This window comes from Camelina sativa, chromosome 7 (assembly GCF_000633955.1).
Source record: "Camelina sativa cultivar DH55 chromosome 7, Cs, whole genome shotgun sequence".
NCBI lineage: Eukaryota > Viridiplantae > Streptophyta > Magnoliopsida > Brassicales > Brassicaceae > Camelina > Camelina sativa.
Window position 1 is genome coordinate 29,784,172 of NC_025691.1, and position 20,486 is coordinate 29,804,657.

Consider the following 20,486-nt stretch of genomic DNA (forward strand, 5'->3'; position numbering starts at 1 on the left):
ATTTCATTCTTTGGATTGGTTAATACTTTTTTTTTTGTCATCTAAACTTTTTCATAGAAGAAGTGTTAAAACATATCTCTGGCGGTTAACAACATAACCCCTGGAAACTTAAACCGGTAGGTAACACATCTCCGGAAACTAGGACTTAAAGAAAAAAAACAAAAGCAAAAACCTAAAGTAAAAGTTTACAAAGGGAATAAGAGAAGGATCAAAGCTCTAAAACTGCTCAACTGAAACTGAGCGAATTCTACTAAGCTTTCCCAAAGAACCTGTAAGCACGGGAGAGTACCCAGAAGACCGGAAGCACTAAGATAGCACACCGAAGAAGTACCATCATTAAACCGGCAAGAACGAAAGCAGAATTTATACCATAACAGAGAAATAGAAACCACAACCACCACATCAAACCAGAACCCCATGGTGGGCGAACCAAACTAGGAGCAAAGAAAAACCTTGCGAATCGACCTGAGACAAATCAAAGAAGACCAGCAGCTCTTACACGCGGACCCTCGTCAAACCCAGCTTCAGCCATCTACCGACCCAAAACTGGTAACCTCCTCGCAAGAGAAGAGCTGAAGGTCTATTCCACTGCTATTGTCTAGAACTCAGTTCCAAGACTCCAAAAAGCCACAGAGGAGAGCTAGTAGATGATTAGCAACAAAAAAACATCCGAATGACCAACACAAGGAACGAAATCTAGCTCGCAACGCCAACACTAACAAACCAGCAGACCCAAACTAGCAGAAGAGCTACGACCCAATTCAAACCCTTAACCAGAGAAGGCAAATTTGCGGACACAAACCACAACTCAAAGCAAACTAAAACCCTCGGTTGAAGCCATAACGACACTAAAACCAACACATCCTTGACGAAAAACCCACTATCCAAAGAAGAGAGAGACGAGAGAGATACAATACCAGATCACGAAAACGACTTGGGATCGTCCCCTTCAAACCACCAACCACGAGAGCACCACTCGAATTGAGCCACAACCTAGACTAACCTGTTAAGGATTGGTTAATACTTAATTTTAGGTTTTTTTTTTAAATCATATCACAAATACAAATATCCCCTCAAACTAAAAAAGTTACTTCACGCCAGTTTATATATTTTAACAAAAACAGCGATTTTCGAAGGTTTAGTCCAGGGATTTCGGAGAGGTGGCATCGATGCGCTCATTGTGAGAGTGGGTAAGAAGTTTCTATTTCGCAGCTCGATAACCACGCGCGTCACATTTGGGTTTATTTTATACTGCCCATTGGGCTTGAAGGAGCTTAGTTTTCAAATAATTATAGGCCCATAAATGTTTTTAAAATGCCCAATAGCATAGATAAGCCTTCAATGGCTTGATGTTAATTCTTCGCCATAAATTCATCAATTTTGATTCGTCATCTCCTTCTGTGACTCAAGAGGAGCAATTGGTAACTGACGGTACGATGTATAAGCATTCTTGGTATACCCTGGATTAACAACGTTACTTTGAATTTTTTTTGCCCATTTCATTGGTTTCCTAATGGCGTAAGCATGTTAGATTCTGGTGTCTTCGACTGAAAGTAGGTTCTCTTAGATGACGATGTTAAGAGAGTCGTGAGCTAAAGAAGTTGCGTTATTTTTGTTTCTTTTGATAAACGATGTTGGTCTCTGCCAAATAAAGAGACAACCTCAGAAGCAGTGTATCAGAAAAGAGAAGAGAAACTTACACATAGCCTTCCTCCAACAGTGTAAGGATGAGCACTAGCACTTGAGTTTTTGGATTGTACATTGCTCAACTGTGTAGATTGTATCAAACTGTAAAACCCACACAATTTTGCAATCACATGCCTATTTTGTGCAGGCATTGCTCATCGGTTATACTTTTGTCAAATACAAAGAGAAAGAATGATACTATATTACCGTAACATGAAGCAATTATGTGGTTTGCAAGTGTCTCGCCTTAATATACAATTTACCATTTTACTGAGAAGAAAAGAGGACCTATGGGGTTGGTGCCGGAGTTGGTGTTGTGGCTCGAAGGAGTTGTTGCAGAAACCGAGCTGCAAGACGTTGGCCTACACCGCCTGCAACACGTCCTCCAAGTCTTCGTGCCTCTGGTTGTTGTAACACCTGATTAACAAAATAAGAGTTCCTTTAGCTCACTGATCAATTACGTTATGGATCAGTTCAGCGCACAAGATCAATGAAGTCACCTGTACTATTGGCTGCAAAATAGCAGGATCAAAGCTTTCTGAAGATTGAAGAAGGCCCCAGATTCTAGAGACCTGATCCCGAAGCTCAAGCGTACTTTGAAGTTCCGTGGAGCTCATTGTCAGAGGGCCATTCCCATTTCCATTGAAGACAAGAGATCGCAGAAACTCAGGAAGGGAATTGTATGTATCAACAACAGTGCCCAACGCAATCGCTTCACTGACTCGTACAGCTTCTTTAATTACTAACAGTCGAAGCTCTTCCCCATTTGGATCCAGCAACAGCTTCAAAACTGGTTGCAGAGCATCCTTTGCTGAGAAGTCTCTATCTTTACTTCCCTGTTGTAGAAGGTTCTCGAGTCTATTCCACCTAAATTTTCCATCTTTGAATAAAAGCTCGATAAGGGCATCTCTTAGATACGGGTTTGGATCAGTGAGAAGCCTTTTGGCAAAATATGGGTATGAAGCAGCTAAGACTTTGAAATTAGGATCTGCGTAAAGTGCCAAACCTTCAAGCACAGTAAGCGACCTCAGAATCAGAGCATAGTAGGCCGGGACATTAAATGGATACTGATAGAAGACAGCACCTAGACCATCAACCAAAGTTTTGAAATTGAGCTCGCTCACAGTATAATTAAGTGCATCGTCAAAGAAGTCTCTGAGAGCTGGTATGATGGGAGTAACATCCACATCAGGCGACAAGAACTTCAAAGCATAGTAATCTCGGGCCATGGCTTCATAATCTCGGTTCACTAAATGAACAACATGACCTATGATAGCAAATCTAGCTTCCTCTGGTGTCTCACTCATCATGCCAAAGTCTAGAAAGGCAAGTTTTCCATCAGGTGTTGCCAAGAGATTACCAGGATGAGGGTCAGCGTGGAAAAAACCATACTCTAAGAGTTGCCGTAGGCTACACTGGATTCCTGTATTTACAAGATCCAGAACCTTCAAACCCTGACTCTCAATGGCAAGTTGCTCGTTCAGTTTAGTTCCCTCAACCCATTCCATTGTTAGAACCTTGCGGCCCGTGTAATCCCAGAAAATATCAGGAACAAGAACATCTGCTTTATCAGCATACAGTTTCTTAAACCTTCTGGCGTTTTGCGCCTCTTGGACGTAGTTTAGCTCCTGGTAAACTCTGCAGGCAAACTCGTCGATAAGGGTAAGGACATCGGTAGTGATGAAGTCAACATACTTGTTAATGAGTTTCCCAACTCCTCTAATGAGGTAAAAATCAAGGCCAATAGCTTCTTCGATTCCAGGGCGTTGAACTTTGACAGCAACAACCTGACCTGAATACCTCAGCTGAGCTTTGTAAACCTGGCCAAGACTAGCTGCTGCGATTGGTTCAGGGGATATAGACGAGAAGATGGACTCTAGAGACAAATCCAACTCTCTCTCAATGCAAGCGAAGGCCTCTGCATCAGGGAAGGTTGGCAAAGCATCCTATTTAGGAACTCAAACAAAATAGTATTCAAAGTTAGAGATATACTCTTCCCTATCCCAAACAAATATGCCTTTTTGATACTAAAGATGTAAAGCTGAGTAAATGATGGGGTAAGAAGAGGTGAACCTGAAGCTCTGCAAGTTCTTCAAGATAATCAGGTGGACAGAGGTCTGGTCGGGTGGAGAGACCTTGACCCAATTTAACAAAAGTAGGTCCGAGACGAGTGAAAATGCGGCGGAGCTGGCCTGCTCTCTTCTTCATATTCTTCTCTAAGTTGCCTTGCTTCTGATCAATCCCCAATTTCAAAGCGAAACCACTCAAAGCTCCCAATATCTCCAAACTTCTTCGCAAAGCCTAAAAGTCCGAAATTGAGCTGCAACTCTCAGTGGAACTACAAAGACTTGAAACTCCAAAAAGACTGACGAACGAAACGAAGTAGCTAACCTTGAAAGGCTGAGAGCCATGTTTCCTGGCGATGAGCTCCGGAGAATAAACAGAAGCATCAACAGCACGACCCAGAGCTCGCGCCTCAGCTTGAAGGTCATCCGCGAGATCAGCTCGCCGGTACTGTACAACCGACGCCGTAGTCGCTCTCGCCGAGGGAGAAGGAATCGCCGACGCTCCATCCTCTCTAGGCCTAGCTTGAACCAGAGCCGCACGAGCTATTCCCCTCCGATTGACAAAGAAAAACTTGGATTTTGCGCCATTTCTTTTCGAATTGCGTAACGAAAGACCATCACCGAATAGAGTTAAACCCAGCGACTGACCAACCACCAGACTCATCGTGGAACGCTCTCCGCGAAAATCAGATAGATAGAGAGAGAAGTATAGAAGAATAAAGAAGAAAGGATTCAGATTGTGATTGCCCAGCCAGTAAGAGCCATGAAAGAAGAAGAAGAAATAACAAAAGAGAGAAGAGAGAAGAGAGAAGAGAGAGGAGAGATATTTATTTATGAACGAAAGATGGAGTGATTAGAAGCGTATTTGGTAAACTTATTACTTCCTAGAGAGACTCTCAACTACAAAATATAGTTATATTAGACGAAAAAACAAGGTCCACACTTTGGGCATGCCGTGACGTTCTCTATTTAATTCTTCAACCCGGAAACAATAACAAACCACGAGACAAAGGAGACATTATCGCATTTCCAAATAATTTTTTTTTTAACATTCCTGGGATAGACAAGTATAAGCAGCCATGGCCATTAAGTTTTTTTTTGTGTGAATGTAATTAGTTTCAACCTAACAATATCTCCCTTTGAGGTTCAAAACCAACAACACAAGTCCCATATTAGAGAGAACTCTAGAAGATACCCTTCTCACTACTTCCTCCGATACATCCAATTTCTTTTATGTACATATATGCCGGTGAAAAAAACACTTAGATTTCTTCTCTCGGGAATTTTAGCCTCGGTTATTTAGATTTCCTCTTCTAGTAAATGGGATTCGTTCTTCTGCAAAACCCATTGATTTATATATTTCATGGTTTTTTTTTGGGGAGTAATAAATAAAGCATATAATAGTGAAGCAAGAGATTAGAGTATATATTATGATATTACCATGGTGTTGCTCTATGTTATCCTCATCATCATAATCTCCGTTGTTACTTGTGAAGAATGGTGTTAGATAGTTCTTATCTAGTTCTGTGAATGATGCCGCGCTGCATACAACAAAACAATAAATGAATCGGATTCTTGTGTTTTCATAGAGAATTGAAAGCCGACAAAATGTTGTTGCGGCGTGAGTAAGTTGATGAGTCATTTACCTCTTATGGAACTCTCTTAGTTTTGTCCTGAATCCGCTTCCTGACGGTGTATCTTCATCATCATAACTAGTCATATAACGACTGTTCACCACCTCAAAACCCTGACAAGAGACCGAGATTAGCGTTCTAATAGGAGGGATCATCTTTTAGGACATGAATTCTACGTAAATGGCTTAAATAATATTTACGTTCAGCTGACTTACATCACCTAAGGATGTATCATGGCTATCACCTACGACCTCTAGGGCTTCAAGCATTGTACCAGTGGATCCTCCAATCAGCAACACCTGCAATCAGTTCCAGTAGCCATCAAGGATCACATGGTAAGCAAAATACTTTGGCTCAGTTATCAGCAACAGAAACCTTTGATCGGGATGCTCAGTTTAAATCAAATTGNAGAGTGGAATATAGGAGACACATAGCTAATATAGAAGAGAAGACTTTTAATACGAGAAATATGGAAAAAGCACGAAGAGGCAGCATTCCAAGTTCTGCAGACTGAAAGAAGGAGCGAGCGAATCAGAATAAAATATTTCATCGCTGACCAATAGAACCCANAAGAGCAAAAGCCATAGCACCTCGAAGTCCTATGCAATCCACATGTCTTTGTTATTTATTACTATTAAATTGTAAACAATAACTACTTCAGGGGAAAAAGAGCAGTATCTTACCACTGTACCAAAGTGCTTTCTGATGCGTCATTGGTATTTTCCTATGAGCAGGCCGTGCCAGATTGACCAAATATCCACAACCAAACACATTAGCTGCCCTGAGTAAGACATATATTACAAAGAGTAACACTATCAGACACCAAAAACAGCAGCAAAAAAAAAAAAAAAAACTATTCGGAAATGAATATATGTACTTATAGTCTTATACAGATCATCAAAGTGAAACAAAAAGCATACCTTGCAATTACGATAAATAACTGAAGTTCATCACCAAAGATAAAAATAAAGTTAAGGACCAACATATAGAAAGGAAATAAGTGAATTCCGATTCAGTAAAACTTGAGTAAGAGGATACAATAGAGAAAAAGATGAATCCCAAGTGTGACCAACTATGCTTTTCCATGGCAATATCAAAACCCATGTAGATGAACCTGCAGATTTTATCATTTCAAATTGTAAGATCACGTCACTGACGAACATTACTAAAAACCAAACTATTAATATGCATGGGAGAATAAGAATCAAATACATACACAAAAGTCTCTGCCAGTGAAGATATCAGATGAAAAAACGCAGACACAAATCGCTGAGAATTTGCAGACAAGTTTGAGTAGGTATAATGTTTCATGACCTAGAAGGCACAGGCAGTTTCCGTTATACTACTTTACTTTTGGCGAAAACACATAAGTTCATGTAATTGAATGACAACTCACAATCCCAGTAAATAGAATCGATACGATGCCAGATAGACTGAGACCTTCAGCAAGCATGTATCTAGCACAAAGAAAACAAAGTTAACAAACTGCACAATTTCTAATTCTATGAGAGTGGAATATAGGAGACACATAGCTAATATAGAAGAGAAGACTTTTATTACGAGAAATATGGAAAAAGCACGAAGAGGCAGCATTCCAAGTTCTGCAGACTGAAAGAAGGAGCGAGCGAATCAGAATAAAATATTTCATCGCTGACCAATAGAACCCAAAATAAATAAATCTTCAAACACAGACTACGGTCACTCACTTGTCAACATCCAGCCCTGCATACTTGAATAGGTGCTTTGCATTAAGGCTAACAAAACATCTATGTGTATGTAATGAAGTGAAATGTTTCAAAAAGAATCTAGAACCACAAAAAGGATATGAGAGCAGAGGTGAATCCAACTCCAACGCCTGCAGAAGCACACATTTGGCTTTTTAATAACCCGAAGGACAAATATAAGAATATATAGTGACATAAGAAAATCTTGAGAAGCTTGAAATGTCAAATTCAGTATGATATTTTTATGTTATATTTCTTCCTTTAAACTTGCTCATAACGTCGAATTTTATTAGCAGCATTCTCAACCTCATACGCTACCATGCCATTTCAAGTTGAGAGAGCCCAACCATGCATGAATATAGGGACAGAGAAAAAGTAAGGCAGGTGATTAAAGCAAACCTGCAGACATTGAACCGACAAACGTTTCGAGAAACCTGACTATCACCATAAAGAAATTCTGTCCAGAGGAATGACTTCTCACCAAGGACATTGTCCTGCGTCCCAGTTTATAACCTTGTTAAAATACCTAACCATCTAATTATAGTGTTTCAAACCTTATTTTGAATTAGCTTATAAACCTGTACAGAGATATCGCCATCTGCAAAAAGCAACATAAGAAAGAAAAAGGCCTGATGAGTAATGTGCCATTTTTCATCCTAGTATATACATACAGAAAGTAGAAATCACTTCTCAAAAACTACTTACAGCATCATTTAAAACTGATTCTCCAAACACCAGGGCATACAAATTTACATCTGAACCAAGTTCCTGACAAAAAATACAGTAGTAAGAAGCGGTCGAAAACTAGTACCATTCAGAAAATTGTAAATAAGCAGTGAAAATACCTGAAATATAGACAATACAGTGACAGGATCAGTGGCCGAGATAAGAGAGCCAAACATGAGACACTCGACCAATGGAAGTCTGTACATGAGAAACATCACACCGCCAAGGTACCTTCAAAGAGAAAAAGAAATATATGAATAATGGAAAGAGTGCCTTTTTCTGTCAAGAAAAATGTTACAAACATAAGCCCTGCACAAGAACGAGATACTTACACTAGCAATCCAGTAACCATGGAAGCTACAAAAGTTCCAAGCACTGAAAAAGTGACAATGGCTCCAAAGTTTGAAAAGAAAGGTTTCTGCATAAAAAACCCAGCAACAACGTAAGCATCATCAAGAATACGAAAGCAAGGATGCAATATCTGATGGTTAAACAAGAAAATCAATAAAGACAGGAGAGGTCTCTGCACTTACAGGTTGCAGACTGAAGCCTGACTGAGTGCAAACAAGTACGTCAAGAAAAAACAACATATTTTATTGCCAAATTGACTCATTGAGAAGATTATGTAACACAGAGACGTAAGTGTAAACTAAACTAAAGGCAAGAACATTTGCAAATACAAAACTCGATAAAGGATATAATATGATGGGAGGCAGCAGAAACAGAAAGAAGAATTCATCGTGGAAATTGAACCATGTCCTGGAGAAAAACGCAAAATCGATTAGCATTCAAGAATAATAAATACTTATGTGAGTCATTTACACTCCTAGGTCAGTGGAGAAAGGACAATAAAAATAGCAATATGTATATAAATAATAATTGAGAAAATACTAAAAAAAAAAAAAAAATTAATTAGTTGAACGACGAACCTAATGCTAGTCTCCGTGTTCGAGATGTTCGCTAAACCACCAACGATCAGCCCTAAAATTCCACAAGTAAATCAAAACAAAAACAATCGATTGAACACGGGAAGGGCGATCGCAATACAAAGGAGTAAGAAGAAGAAGACGAGAGAGAGAAAACAAACCGATTAGAAGAGAAGCAGAAGCTTCAGGTAGATAATAGAACTTATGACGGCGAAGGACATGACCGAGTACAAAAGAGAGGACAAGCATCATGATCTGAAGCAAAATCCCGACTCCGGCGGCTTGCTGCTGCTTTTCTTGCCCTTGCGGGTCGTGAATCGCCGGCGAAATCTGCAGCTCCGACGACATTACGCCTCGACGGAATTTAACAAACAAAAAAAAAACCCTAGGGTTTCTATCAGTGTCACTTCGTCTTGTTTGCTCTTCGTCTTTGTACACAGAGAGATTCACGAAAACGGAATTAATGAAACTTGTGAGATGGACTTGTTCTTCTTCCTTTGTGCAGGACGCAATTTATAGGAATCTGCGTCCCCACTGCTGCTCTGACTTCTCAGGTGGCCTTCCGTTTTGGGCTTTCACTAGTATCAAAAACTTTTAATATATTTTTTTATTTGGCCCAACTACTCTGTTTAGATTTTTCTTGTTTAGTAATCACGATTTTTACCAAAGACGTGGGCTAATTGCGTGTAATATATGGTTTTGAATCCAGTGGTGGTGGTGACTCATCATGTTTACAAAACAGATCCCATTACACTTACACACACAAGGAAACAATATTAACTAGGCTGATGATATTGTGGAGCGTTGCTGATCGGACGAGATTGACAAAGCAACTTCACGAACAAGTCACCTTAACCAAGATGAAACCATCTTCAATAGTTCAATCATAGGGGGGATCAGGCAATCCTATATCTGACAAAATATCATTTAGATAGGACTCTTCTTCTGTTTCTGGTGGGTAGTCATTGGGGCGTCTCAAATATTTGATCCTCTCCAAACACCGCTTCCCCAGATTCCCTGAAAGGTCAATGTGAAAACACTCGCGTAAATCTAGGCATTCCAGGTGAGGACAACCGTCAAGAATGGCTTTCAAGCCCATGTTAGATAGAGGGTGTCCGCAAAGCTCGAGGTGGCGTAGTCCGGGCATGCTGTCTGCAATTATCATGGCTATCGAATCATCAGCATCACGGGAGGAAGGGCAGTGGTGGTGTAGCTTCAACGTTTTCAGATTTGGACAAGACTTGCCTACAACTCTCAGAGACTCTCTTGAAAATATGAAGCTTGGAACATGGAGGTACTCAAGCAATGGAAGTTTCACAACTGCTTCGCGAAAAATATCATCTGGAAAGAAAGAGAAACATGATCGACTTGATAGTATAAGGCTTCTCAGAAGACTTGACCTGCAAAGAAAATAATAGAGTGTGTAAAAAAGTTAGAACCATAATAGGATCTAAGATAGAGAAGAAGAAAAATAGTAGCAGCAGATAAAAGAAACTGGAGCCAAAATACTGATTTGACAACAAAAGCATAATAACAAAGTTAGGATTGATCAGGTGGATCATGTATTCAACGCCAAAACATGGAAAGAAAAGGGAAATTGGAATAAATAACAATCACAAACACCAAGTTTACAATATGCAGAAGAAGAAGAAGACCCCAAAAAACAAAACCAATGACGACAACTGATTATATAACCTATTTGATTTTTTTTTTGTAACTTTGTAATCAATCCAAGCCTATGTACAACATATTCAAGTAAGTATTTTTTAACAGTGAATGATTCATCACTCATCAGTAAGAGGAAAGAGACGAGATAAGTTCCCCTTGGTTGTTCGTTCTCTCAGACTCAGAGGAGTAAGTAAGGGCAAATAAAAATATCCTCCCAAGAAAAGTAACAACATAGCAATCAAATCAACGCCCCAAATTCTCTAAATTAGCTAAGTGTACTGTTAAGGGTATATATATACATATATATATATAGAGAGAGAGAGAGATAGAGAGAGAGATCGAAGAAGAAACCTCTCGGCCATGTATGCGAGGATAGCTTCACCCAAGTTCTTAACATCAATAAAGATCTCGACCAAACCACCATCGCTGAGATCAATGGCGCGACGACACATATCTTCAGAGGCTACGTCTTCCAATTCGATTATCCGCCACATCGATGGGTCTTTAGAGACGCGTCGCCACGATCTGCACACAATCTGAGCTTTCAGTAGATCAACCGTGCTCAATCGGATTAAAATCGAAGAAATTAACTCCGGCGGAAGCTCCGCCCAGTTGCTCGACGACGAAGATGACGAAGCTATTTTACTTTTTTTCGAAGCCATTTCTTGTGACTGTGACTGTGACTGTGATAGAGAGAATCTCAATCTCAACACACACGCTACTTTCTTTCTTTCTCTCTAAAAAAGAAAGCCTAATCAGTCTCAAAATGAGCCATTTATAGGAAGCCCAATAATCGAATACAATATTGGGCCTAGGCTTACTCAGTGTTCTTTCTCCAGGTCAACAAGTTTTCCATTAATATTTGACTTTTCCACTTTCATTCATGCCGTCATGCGTTATAAAGTAACACCGACATAACGATGACAAAAATATTATGTATAATCAAATCTCAGAAGCAAGAAACCATGATAAGAGCATGTTCATAATCAGAATTATAGTTATTTTTTTTTACTTGGGCTCTATCTTGGTCGGAACAGAGTAGCCACCGCTATAATCAAACTCTCCGTCTTGTGCTTCTTTCTTCCTCAAACTACCACCATACAAAAGCTTCTCTCCGCCCTTCACGACACCAAATTCTGTAGCTGAAGACGACGCAGATGCAGAGGAGCTACTACTCGTTGTCCCACTATTCTGGATGATCATCTCAATCTCTTTAACCACTTCACTCATCGTTGGCCTCTCAGAAGCCGTCTCATCAACGCATTTCAGGGCTAGTTCCATATACCTCCCCAGTTCTGGCAGAGCTCCGGCGTCTCTCAACGACCTATCCATCTTATCTCTTAGTCCGTAGTATTCATTGTCGCTCTTGTTCATTACAAGCTTGATCTCTCGAACAATGTACTTGCCTTTCTCTATCGGCTGTTTCGCCGTGATCAGCTCCATCATTACGACACCGAAGCTATACACATCACTCTTCTCTGTAAGTTTCTGCGTTGTGTAGTATTCTGGATCCAAATATCCCTGCCATTGACCGTTTCAATTCAATTCCATCAGAAACCAAACAAGGTTCCCTAATTTAAGTCAGAGATGAATTGATCATAAAACTCACCAATGTGCCTTTGACTTGTGTTGAAACATGGCCTTTGGTGCAGTCTGAAACCAGCTTGGACAAGCCAAAATCGGCAACCTTGGCCGTGAGATTCTCATCCAAAAGAATGTTAGTTGACTTCACGTCCCTGTGGATGATCGGAGGATCTGCCAATTCGTGGAGGTATGCTAGTCCTCTTGCTGATCCTAGAGCCACTCTCAGCCTTCTTTTCCAATCCAGCACAATACCGGATCGCCCTAACAACAATGTGCGTAGAGGTCAAGTTTTGTCTTTGTGATTTACTTAATCAGCTAAAAGACCAAATTAATTTTGCAGTACCTGTTAAGCTATCTTTTAGTGATCCGTTGGACATGTACTCGTAGACCAGAATCTGCTCGCCTTGTTCGAAGCAAAAGCCGACAAGCCCAACCAGGTTCTTGTGATGAACTCGAGAAAGCAACTCAATCTCTGTTTTGAATTCGAGACCTCCTTGTGTGGATCCTTGTTGTGCTCTTTTGATCGCCAACATCTGCCCATCTTGAAGCATTCCTTTATACACCTACAGAGAGAAACAGAGGAACGTCAAACCCTGAAAGTGAAGCCCTAGTTTCAAGCATCGATCTTTCAAAAACCTACCTTTCCATAACCTCCATAACCCAGCTCACTGCTCACAGAGAAATTGTTCGTGATCTTCTTGATTTCTTCGTAAGAGAACCATCGAGCCCCTTTCAGCTGCGGTGCACCACCGCTGTCTTTTCCACTCGATGCCCATGAAACTGAGAGAATCAAAAGACCATTGTAAAACCTAATAGTTCAATCTTCTACTTTACAGAAATATTTTTGCAGGTGGACCTCAGAGATTCTGCAGGGGACTAATCTAAAATGGTAGTGTTTTTACAACACTTTGGACTTACCAAATGGTCTACTCAAACCGATAGCTTCCTCTGCACGTCTCTTTTGCCACATTGCATATATTCCTAGCGCAACAAGGCACAGGACCAAAGCGCTGCAACCAGTTATTATCCCAATGACCATCCGAGAGCTCAAGGAATGTCCGTTACCTTCAGCTGCAAAAATATTTATTATATTGTTAGAGTCCAGTGTCTTGAACTTTAAAAACAGGTGTATTATAAGCTTTTTATGTACATGCTACCTGGGAAAGTGTAGGGAGATGCAATGAAGTAGTAAGGTCCAAACAAGGGAGGAGGTTTGTATGTTTGGTTACTCAAGTCAAATCCAATTCTCTGAACTTCAGTTCTGTTAAAATACTTGCCCATAGGTGGGAAAAGGGCCAACTGTATCTGAAGATAATCATCATTGTTGAAGAAAGGGTTTTGTAGAGAGACCGAGCCTGGAGTAAGTCCTAGTTTCACCCACAAGCTCATCTCCAGTGAATGGTATGTGTTCACATTGGACAGGTCTCTGAACATAGGCCCTCGGAAGTATAGTGTGCCTTCATAAGGGTAGGCGCATTCACAGCTCTGAGGGCTAATCTTTTGGTCTGATGGACAAGATTTTCCTCCACAGTTAGCAAGACTGGTCGAGTATATTCGTTTGTCTTGTTGCTGCTGAATCTGGCAGTAGTTTGTGTTTGAGAGAGCTGTTGTGCATACAGGGTTTCCTACGAGTCTGCAACAGGAGAGATCTTCTTTAATAGGTTGATATAGACAGTTTGAACTGAAGTAAATATAGGAGGAACGAATCTATTTACATTAATGTATTGGTATATCCAGAGCTAAGTGTTACAGAAGAAATGTCATTGTCTTGCAGATCAACAAGTTGGAGTTGTGGACCTACTGTGTCTCCCAAGCTCAGTGTTCCATTGAATGCGTTCTTTTTCAGTTTCCTGTGCAAATCCAAATCAGTAAGTTGATGATTTTATAAAGCAGTTATCAAACTTCAGTAAAGAGCAAATGCTGAAACTTACACTTGTTGAAGCTGTGGAAACCGAAAGAGTTTATTGGGCAATGGTCCTTGAAGAGATCCATATTCCATCACACTAAATCCAAGAAAATAGTAACAGATTGTGAGAGCTCCATATGCTTGTTTTCTGGTTTGTAAACTGTATCAGAGTTGCACTTACAGTGTAGTCAGTGAAAGTAAGGTTGAGAACCATAGAGGAGACTCTGATGGATCAAATGAGTTATTGCTGAGATCTCTGTAGCAGACATCACATTTAATCAGAACACACATACACATAAATGTAGACAAAGACATTCTATGTTGCTGAGAAATTTACACGTAGTTCATTGACTTCATATCTGACAAATCTGGCAAAGATCCTACAAGCTTGTTGTGAGCTAAGTTCCTGATGAGAGACAGAAACAAAGATGTATACATTCGTTACTGATGCCTACTAAAGATGATCGATCTGGATAAGTTACAACTCTGGTTACACTTACAGTTCAATGATATTTGTGAGATTACTGAGATTCTCTGGAACTTTTCCGGTCAGAGTGTTTCTGTCAAGCCGACTGTTGCAAATCCAAGAGAGACGTTAAATCTTTTGAAGATAGGGAAGAAACATGAAACGAAGGACAAAGAGATGGTGTGTTACTCACAGAACCTCTAGTGTCTGAACGAGTCCTAAAGTGGAAGGTATGCTCCCTGTGAATTGGTTTCCATCGAATAATCTGACATTTGAACATATCTGTTGAGATGAGTAGCCTTAATCTTGGCAGAAGTTTAATATGATTATAGAGTACTTGACATACACATGGATCAGTATCATCTCAGAGCTGAAAAGTTTTGGTGGAATTGTGCCTGAGAGCTGATTCTTGTTGAAATGACTGCAGTTTCAATAACATTTGCATCAGATGAGAGATACTTGAAGCTAAAGAAGATGTCTGCAGAGAAAATAAAAGTACTCACAAGTGTTTGGCTTTTAAAAGAAGATCAAGACCAGGACTAGAGCCTGATGAAATTGGAATGGGTCCTGTCAACTGATTATCCGCAAGATCCAACCAATAAACCTTGGTGAGGTTTCCAAGAGATGCTGGAATTTTACCCGTGAAGTTATTTGAGTTCAAGGCCCTGAGAAAACATGGTGGAACCAAGTGGCAAGTAGTCTCATCAAACATATGTTGGTTTTAAGGTAAAGTAGAAGACTTAACACGGCAAAATTGCGTCTTTCTTACAAGAAAGATAGATCTTTGAGGTAGCCAATCTCATTTGGGATGCTACCAGTGAAGCCACAGCCAGCAAGGATACTACAAAAAAAAAACAATACAACTGTTTAGAACAAGAACAAAGAGATCACTTTAAGGATGTTTGCGCAGAAAAGATGTTTACAGGATGTTAAGCTTTTGCAGGTCTCCTAACCGAGAAGTAAGTGAACCCGTGAGACCAGGATTAAACGAAAGGTCCCTGAAACAACACAAAGTCGCCAGGTCAGGTCAGAAAAAAAAAAGTAAAATGAGACGTTCCTCTGTTGTAATTGTCGATGATTCATCAAAAGAGACTGACAAGGATCTTAGTTCAGCTAGTTCTCCAATGTCCCCACTAAGCCTTCCTTTGAGACCCATTGTTGACAAACCCCTGCACATTAAAGACTATGCTTGTTAACAAAATAACTAAGAAAACTGCTCTAATATTTCTTCTTTTTCACACATACATAGGTACGAATGACTGAGTGATTAAGGAACACTCACAATGCAGTGATTCTGGAGTTGTTGCAGGAGACACCTTCCCAAGGAGTTCCACAAGGATCCTCAGAACCTCCCCAACTAGGCGGTGTGTTGTCCCATTGATCCATCAAAGAACGCAGCGAGGCCGCTAATAGAAAACAACAAACCGAGTAAGTCACAATCATTTCCACGAACGGATTCAACGCAAGGGAAATGGAAAATTCATCACATACCATCACGAGGGTCAGTGACTGAGGAAGTCATTGAGAAGAAAGTGAACGAGTAAGCAAAACAGATCAATAGCAACCGCGACGTAGCGGTTATGGTGTTGGAAGCCACCATATTGTTCCTCAAGAGACATGAGTTCTTGAAGTTTGATATTTAAGTGAAAATCTTGGAGAAAGAACAAACAGATTAAAGTAGCTTCCTTATGAGACAAGATTCATCAATGTCTCATTGAGAAAAAAATGTAAGTGGGAAGTGTGCCAATAGGAACACGAGTGGCACCAAGAAAAGTAGGTTTCACTCAATTTGCCTTCTCTTCGAAGTCAATTTAACGGTTCATGTGTCTCTTTTACAAAACATTTTAGTTATTAAAACACTTGAGTGTTACATTTCTATATATAAGTACAAAATAATTTCAAATAGGCACTACAAAATTAATAATGTAAACTTAGGTTACCGTTAAGCTCTGTTTTCCAATCAAAGCAACCTTCGTTGATCATTATGCTGAGCCTGAGAATCACAAGACAGAGAAGCAGAAGATAGTGGAACCTACCATAAAAAAGTGGGGTCTCGCCAGTGCCCAATAATCCAACCATCTCCATAAACTAATTAAATGCTTTAAACGTAAAAGCCACTTCTTCCACTTTTCAAGAAACTACACATTTTGTCTACATGTAATACAAACTTTAGTTAAATATACAGACAGAGAGTATCCAATAATAGATCCAATTCGTCAACCCAAAAAAAGTTAATAATTCAAAAAAAAAAGTTGTCTATTAGTGAATGATTCTCTGTCTAGTGTCTTACTAACATGTACAATCTCACATGTATGAAATGTATTGAAACAAAAGAACATTATATATTTGCAAAGAACTTCCATGAAAAGAAGAAAAAAAGTTGGATATGAAACAAAAGAACATCGTGATATGAAGTGTTTTTGTCGGCCTTAACATAGAATCCACAAGTCAAAAAAGTCACAACCATTTTCTCCAACTAGTTGATCTAAGCTCACCAGAGAAGAACCTTGGAATGCTCAAGAGACTATTCACCCTCGTCAACCCTTCCAAAGCAGACCATTCCTCATCATCCTGTGCCACCGAAATACACTCCGCAAGTGTCATTGTCATCATCTTCGACTCAACCCCGAAACTCGCAGGGGTTTTGTCTTCTTTAACGGGGACAATCTCGTCATCCTCATTGCTTATACTGTTACTAACACTCCTTATGGGCTCTTCTTTGTGTGAATGCTTCATTACATTGCTTGAAACTTCCACGGCTACTGATGAATCTTGTAGAAAGAGGCAGACTACAGTACAATCATCGTTTTTGGAAGTTGGGTACTTGATTCTCCATGATCGAACCGCTGTGTCCACTAAAGCTCGAGCCGCTGTGCTTCGNAATCCGTAGTCTTTAAGACAAAAGTCTCCAAAAGCTCGAGCCATTGCTAAACCAGGTGAATCACTGTTTGGTAACCATACACGAGCTACCTCAGGCTCGTCTTGCAATGCAAAGACTCTTCCTTTACATTTCTGGATTCTCGCTGATTCACCTGAAAGTACATCGAAAGAGAAAGTTGAGAAATTTGCCTCTGGCTTCTCAGGAGTTTTAAGATCAAGATTTGTGATAAAGTACCTGGCAGATCCGGTTTTAAGTCTACGGTTAACTGTACATCGAGCAAAGCATTGTCTTCATCTCTTGTGGCAAGAACGGCTCTCGAGTCACCAATATTTCCAACCACCAAATGCTCACCCTAAAAGAAATCACAGAAGTTAATATGCAATCGTTGAATCGTCTTTTGGTTGCAAGCAGATTCAAAGCTGAGAACCTGCTTGATCAAAGTGACTGAAGTTGTTCCGCTGCAGAAGCAATCAATAGTTGGATGCATTTTAAGCTCTTTATCTATCTGCTGACAAGACTTAAGCAACGCATGTTTAAGAGGCAGATACATTTCGGGAAGTTCATCATTGTTCTCATTTGGATTTAGCTCACACCATTGCTCATCCATAGTAGTAACGGACTCAGATTTCTGCACTTCTTCTTCTTCCTCTGTACCTTTGGTTTGCAAATCATTCTCCTTCATCACTAACCCGCTTTGTTCCGTATTCAAGGTCATTTTCAATTGAGTTGAGAGTGTGAAGGGCAATGTATCTCGGACTTTCTTGGCAACCATATGACCAAATGGTCCATGTCCATCGAACACACCACAAAACACTGTATCATCTCTCGAGCAAAAGTTCTGGAATTTGAAGTAGTTTTCACAAAAGTTAGAAATTTGTCTTCAGATGTCAACGCAACACTGAAAGAAATAGAAGAATCTAAGGAAGGAAGAGTCCAGCAAACTAGTGGTCCCTGTAGAAACAGGTCAAAGACTCAAGACAACACAAGAACAAACAAACACAGCCATCTCAATCTTCAAAGTTCTAAGCTTTGTAAATGGTCCCAGAAAATTGTTAATAGTCATGCATCATTCCAAGTTTCTCTCTCTCTTCCTAAGCACTTAGCAACAAAAGAATAATGCAATCATGTTCCGGATCATCCAAGTGGCTTTCCCCCATACATTTGAACAACACTAAATCGAATGAGGAACACAATACCCTAACTTGTTCTGTGAGTAATGATCAAAATCCAAATGGGTTGCAAAAACAGAGTGAAAAGATCAATATTTAGAAAGATATAAAGAAACGAACCTCAAAGACAAGCATGGCGTCTTGGTTAGTCCCTTTCTTGCCTTGCTGAGTGTAAAGACATGCAACCTTACTAGAACCATTGGAAACAAAGCGACCCAAAACCTGTTCGATTTCGCCGCCGCCCATTAAATCTCTCGGCCGCCGCCACCGTCCGGATCCTAACCTCTCATCAGCCGTCTCCGTCGCAGAGGCGGTGGTGCTGGTTTCTCCTGGTTCCTTCCCAGTGGTTCGATCTACTGAATAACACAGACCCATTTCGAAAATGATCCGGAGGAAAAGCTCGAAGCTTTAAAAAAAAAAAAAAATTGTAGAAATGGCCGATTGAAGAAATCTAAGATTTTTCTTGTGTCGGCAAACAATTTACGAAACAGTTCCTCGGGGAAAACGGATTAAATTGCTCGGCGAAAAAAGGAGGAGGAGGAGGAGCCAAACGAGAAAAACGAAATCAAGTAAAAAAAAAAAGCTTAAAAGGCTCAAAAATCGAAACTTGGCATCTACAACTACTTTAGCTTTTGCTAGTACGAGTAGTATACGTTTTTTTAGCTTTAGCTTTAGGGACCTGGTTTTTCAAATCATTTTCTCGGGAAAACTGCTAGTTTCTCGGGTAAAAAGACTCTTACTTTTTCCAATTTGCAAGAACTAAAAGGAAAAGAGAGAGGGAGAGAGAGAAAACAGAACCATCACACAATCATCAGTTCAAAATCAGATTCTTGTGAATTTAATTGATTTAGGATTATTTGAAAACAGCGACGTTGCAGAGAGAGACCCACAAAGGCCCAACGTTTACTTACTCCACTTCTGCTTATAGAGAGATTTCTAAAAAAGTTAAAAATTTTGTTAATGCAAAGAAGTAAGTAATTGAGAGAAGGAGAGAGACGAAATGTCATCAGACAAAGGTCACAACAGTTTGGTTCCGCACGTGAGATCTTTTTTTTTTTTTTTTGTATTTTTCTTCTTTTCTGAATAATAATTGTGGGAAATTTTTTGGTTCTTGGCTGCATCGTACCCTCCATTAACCCAATTATGCGTTGCCACGTGTCATAAGCTGGAAAGTAATTTGTCGTCTGGTTCGAATTTGATTGTTAATTAATGTGTTAGTTAAGTGTTAAACAATTTTATCAGTCACAGGGTCCCTTTCTGCCTTTATATTAAAAAACCTAAATACTGAAAGCCAGCCAAGTTTCGGGAAAAAAATAATTAACTCTGATTTGTCTTTCGTTCAAAAATTTGATAATTGAAGTACCCACTTGTGTTAACCTTTGCCACATTTTTAAAATCAAACAAATGTTGATAATATCTAGTTCAATTATACTACACTAAAGGTGTTTAATATGCGTTCACGATTGGTTTCCTTTTGGGCTATTGAAATTTTTTAACTATTTTAAATATTTAAAAAAACAAATCTAATTTTAGTATGAATTGTATAGTAATTTCAGTTTATACATGATGAACAAACTAAGTTAATCACATTCTTCACAGAGTTTTTTTTTTTTTTTTTGAACAAACCTTCATATAGTATAAAGTATGTATATAATCTAGAATACAGACATAATGTGTATAGATATATGCATACATATGTAGCATTAAAGAGAAACAGTTATGACTATAAGGAGAATTCACGGATTGTGTGTTGGCCAATGCGACACGACGACAAGTCTTAGTTGTCCCACTGAGTTGGTGAGAGATGCATTCATTCACACGCATCCAACATAATACATTAATTTATCAAATACCTCCTAAGTTTTAATCACCATCTTAAGAGAATGTTTCTCAATAATAACCCGTTTTGTATCAATATTACACAAATCATTACGTAACCATGGTTATAAAAATAGCTTCCATGCTACATAATTCCTTAAACAAACCTAAAAGACTAAAAAACTTCAACAGAAAAGTCATAGTAGGGAACGATGTATTTTATGAATCAAAT

At 39.5% G+C, this 20,486-nt stretch overlaps 5 protein-coding genes across 5 annotated transcripts; all 5 read right to left on the reverse strand.

Annotated features, from left to right (window-relative positions):
* On the reverse strand, positions 1,697-4,600 carry LOC104703320 (uncharacterized aarF domain-containing protein kinase At1g79600, chloroplastic-like). Its single transcript, XM_010419327.2, has 4 exons — positions 4,078-4,600; positions 3,760-3,987; positions 2,187-3,632; positions 1,697-2,103 (listed from the first exon to the last, which is right to left on the reverse strand). The coding sequence occupies exons 1-4, from the start codon at positions 4,414-4,416 to the stop codon at positions 1,975-1,977; spliced, it is 2,142 nt and encodes a 713-aa protein (XP_010417629.1). The 5' UTR covers positions 4,417-4,600; the 3' UTR covers positions 1,697-1,974.
* On the reverse strand, positions 4,750-9,268 carry LOC104703321 (sodium/hydrogen exchanger 6-like). The gene is given in 22 exon segments (XM_010419328.2): positions 4,750-5,087; positions 5,193-5,293; positions 5,399-5,499; positions 5,602-5,685; positions 5,867-5,985; positions 6,070-6,167; positions 6,307-6,326; positions 6,425-6,500; positions 6,603-6,700; positions 6,783-6,843; positions 6,947-6,994; positions 7,093-7,124; positions 7,213-7,241; positions 7,510-7,604; positions 7,689-7,708; positions 7,816-7,878; positions 7,956-8,067; positions 8,169-8,254; positions 8,370-8,394; positions 8,536-8,595; positions 8,766-8,817; positions 8,924-9,268. Coding segments are annotated over 22 exon segments (1,617 nt in total). The 5' UTR covers positions 9,111-9,268; the 3' UTR covers positions 4,750-5,037.
* Positions 9,435-11,173, reverse strand: LOC104703323 (putative F-box/LRR-repeat protein 23). Its single transcript, XM_010419329.2, has 2 exons — positions 10,782-11,173; positions 9,435-10,162 (listed from the first exon to the last, which is right to left on the reverse strand). Exons 1-2 carry the CDS (start codon positions 11,090-11,092, stop codon positions 9,643-9,645), a joined length of 831 nt encoding a protein of 276 aa, XP_010417631.1. The 5' UTR covers positions 11,093-11,173; the 3' UTR covers positions 9,435-9,642.
* Positions 11,352-16,047, reverse strand: LOC104703324 (probable leucine-rich repeat receptor-like protein kinase At5g49770). The gene is made up of 19 exons (XM_010419330.2): positions 15,878-16,047; positions 15,669-15,792; positions 15,484-15,555; positions 15,310-15,384; positions 15,156-15,227; positions 14,890-15,051; positions 14,733-14,807; positions 14,580-14,651; positions 14,421-14,492; positions 14,258-14,326; positions 14,102-14,176; positions 13,946-14,017; positions 13,730-13,864; positions 13,172-13,647; positions 12,933-13,085; positions 12,655-12,794; positions 12,358-12,577; positions 12,040-12,275; positions 11,352-11,951 (listed from the first exon to the last, which is right to left on the reverse strand). The coding sequence occupies exons 1-19, from the start codon at positions 15,984-15,986 to the stop codon at positions 11,439-11,441; spliced, it is 2,922 nt and encodes a 973-aa protein (XP_010417632.1). The 5' UTR covers positions 15,987-16,047; the 3' UTR covers positions 11,352-11,438.
* On the reverse strand, positions 16,685-19,395 carry LOC104703325 (probable protein phosphatase 2C 18). The gene is made up of 4 exons (XM_010419331.2): positions 18,557-19,395; positions 17,695-18,105; positions 17,502-17,619; positions 16,685-17,418 (listed from the first exon to the last, which is right to left on the reverse strand). The coding sequence occupies exons 1-4, from the start codon at positions 18,809-18,811 to the stop codon at positions 16,844-16,846; spliced, it is 1,359 nt and encodes a 452-aa protein (XP_010417633.1). The 5' UTR covers positions 18,812-19,395; the 3' UTR covers positions 16,685-16,843.

Excerpts from the sequence above, each read along its gene's own strand:
- LOC104703320 (XM_010419327.2), bottom strand. The coding sequence starts at position 4,416 with ATGAGTCTGGTGGTTGGTCAGTCGCTGGGTTTAACTCTATTCGGTGAT. Across the intron at positions 3,633-3,759 it reads AAGAACTTGCAGAGCTTCAG|GATGCTTTGCCAACCTTCCC; the intron begins GTTCACCTCTTC and ends GTTCCTAAATAG. Across the intron at positions 2,104-2,186 it reads TTTTGCAGCCAATAGTACAG|GTGTTACAACAACCAGAGGC; the intron begins GTGACTTCATTG and ends TTTGTTAATCAG.
- LOC104703323 (XM_010419329.2), bottom strand. The coding sequence starts at position 11,092 with ATGGCTTCGAAAAAAAGTAAAATAGCTTCGTCATCTTCGTCGTCGAGC. Across the intron at positions 10,163-10,781 it reads CTCGCATACATGGCCGAGAG|GTCAAGTCTTCTGAGAAGCC; the intron begins GTTTCTTCTTCG and ends TTTTCTTTGCAG.
- LOC104703324 (XM_010419330.2), bottom strand. The coding sequence starts at position 15,986 with ATGGTGGCTTCCAACACCATAACCGCTACGTCGCGGTTGCTATTGATC. Across the intron at positions 15,228-15,309 it reads CTGCAAAAGCTTAACATCCT|TATCCTTGCTGGCTGTGGCT; the intron begins GTAAACATCTTT and ends TTTTTTTTGTAG. Across the intron at positions 14,327-14,420 it reads CTCACAAATATCATTGAACT|GAACTTAGCTCACAACAAGC; the intron begins GTAAGTGTAACC and ends GTCTCTCATCAG.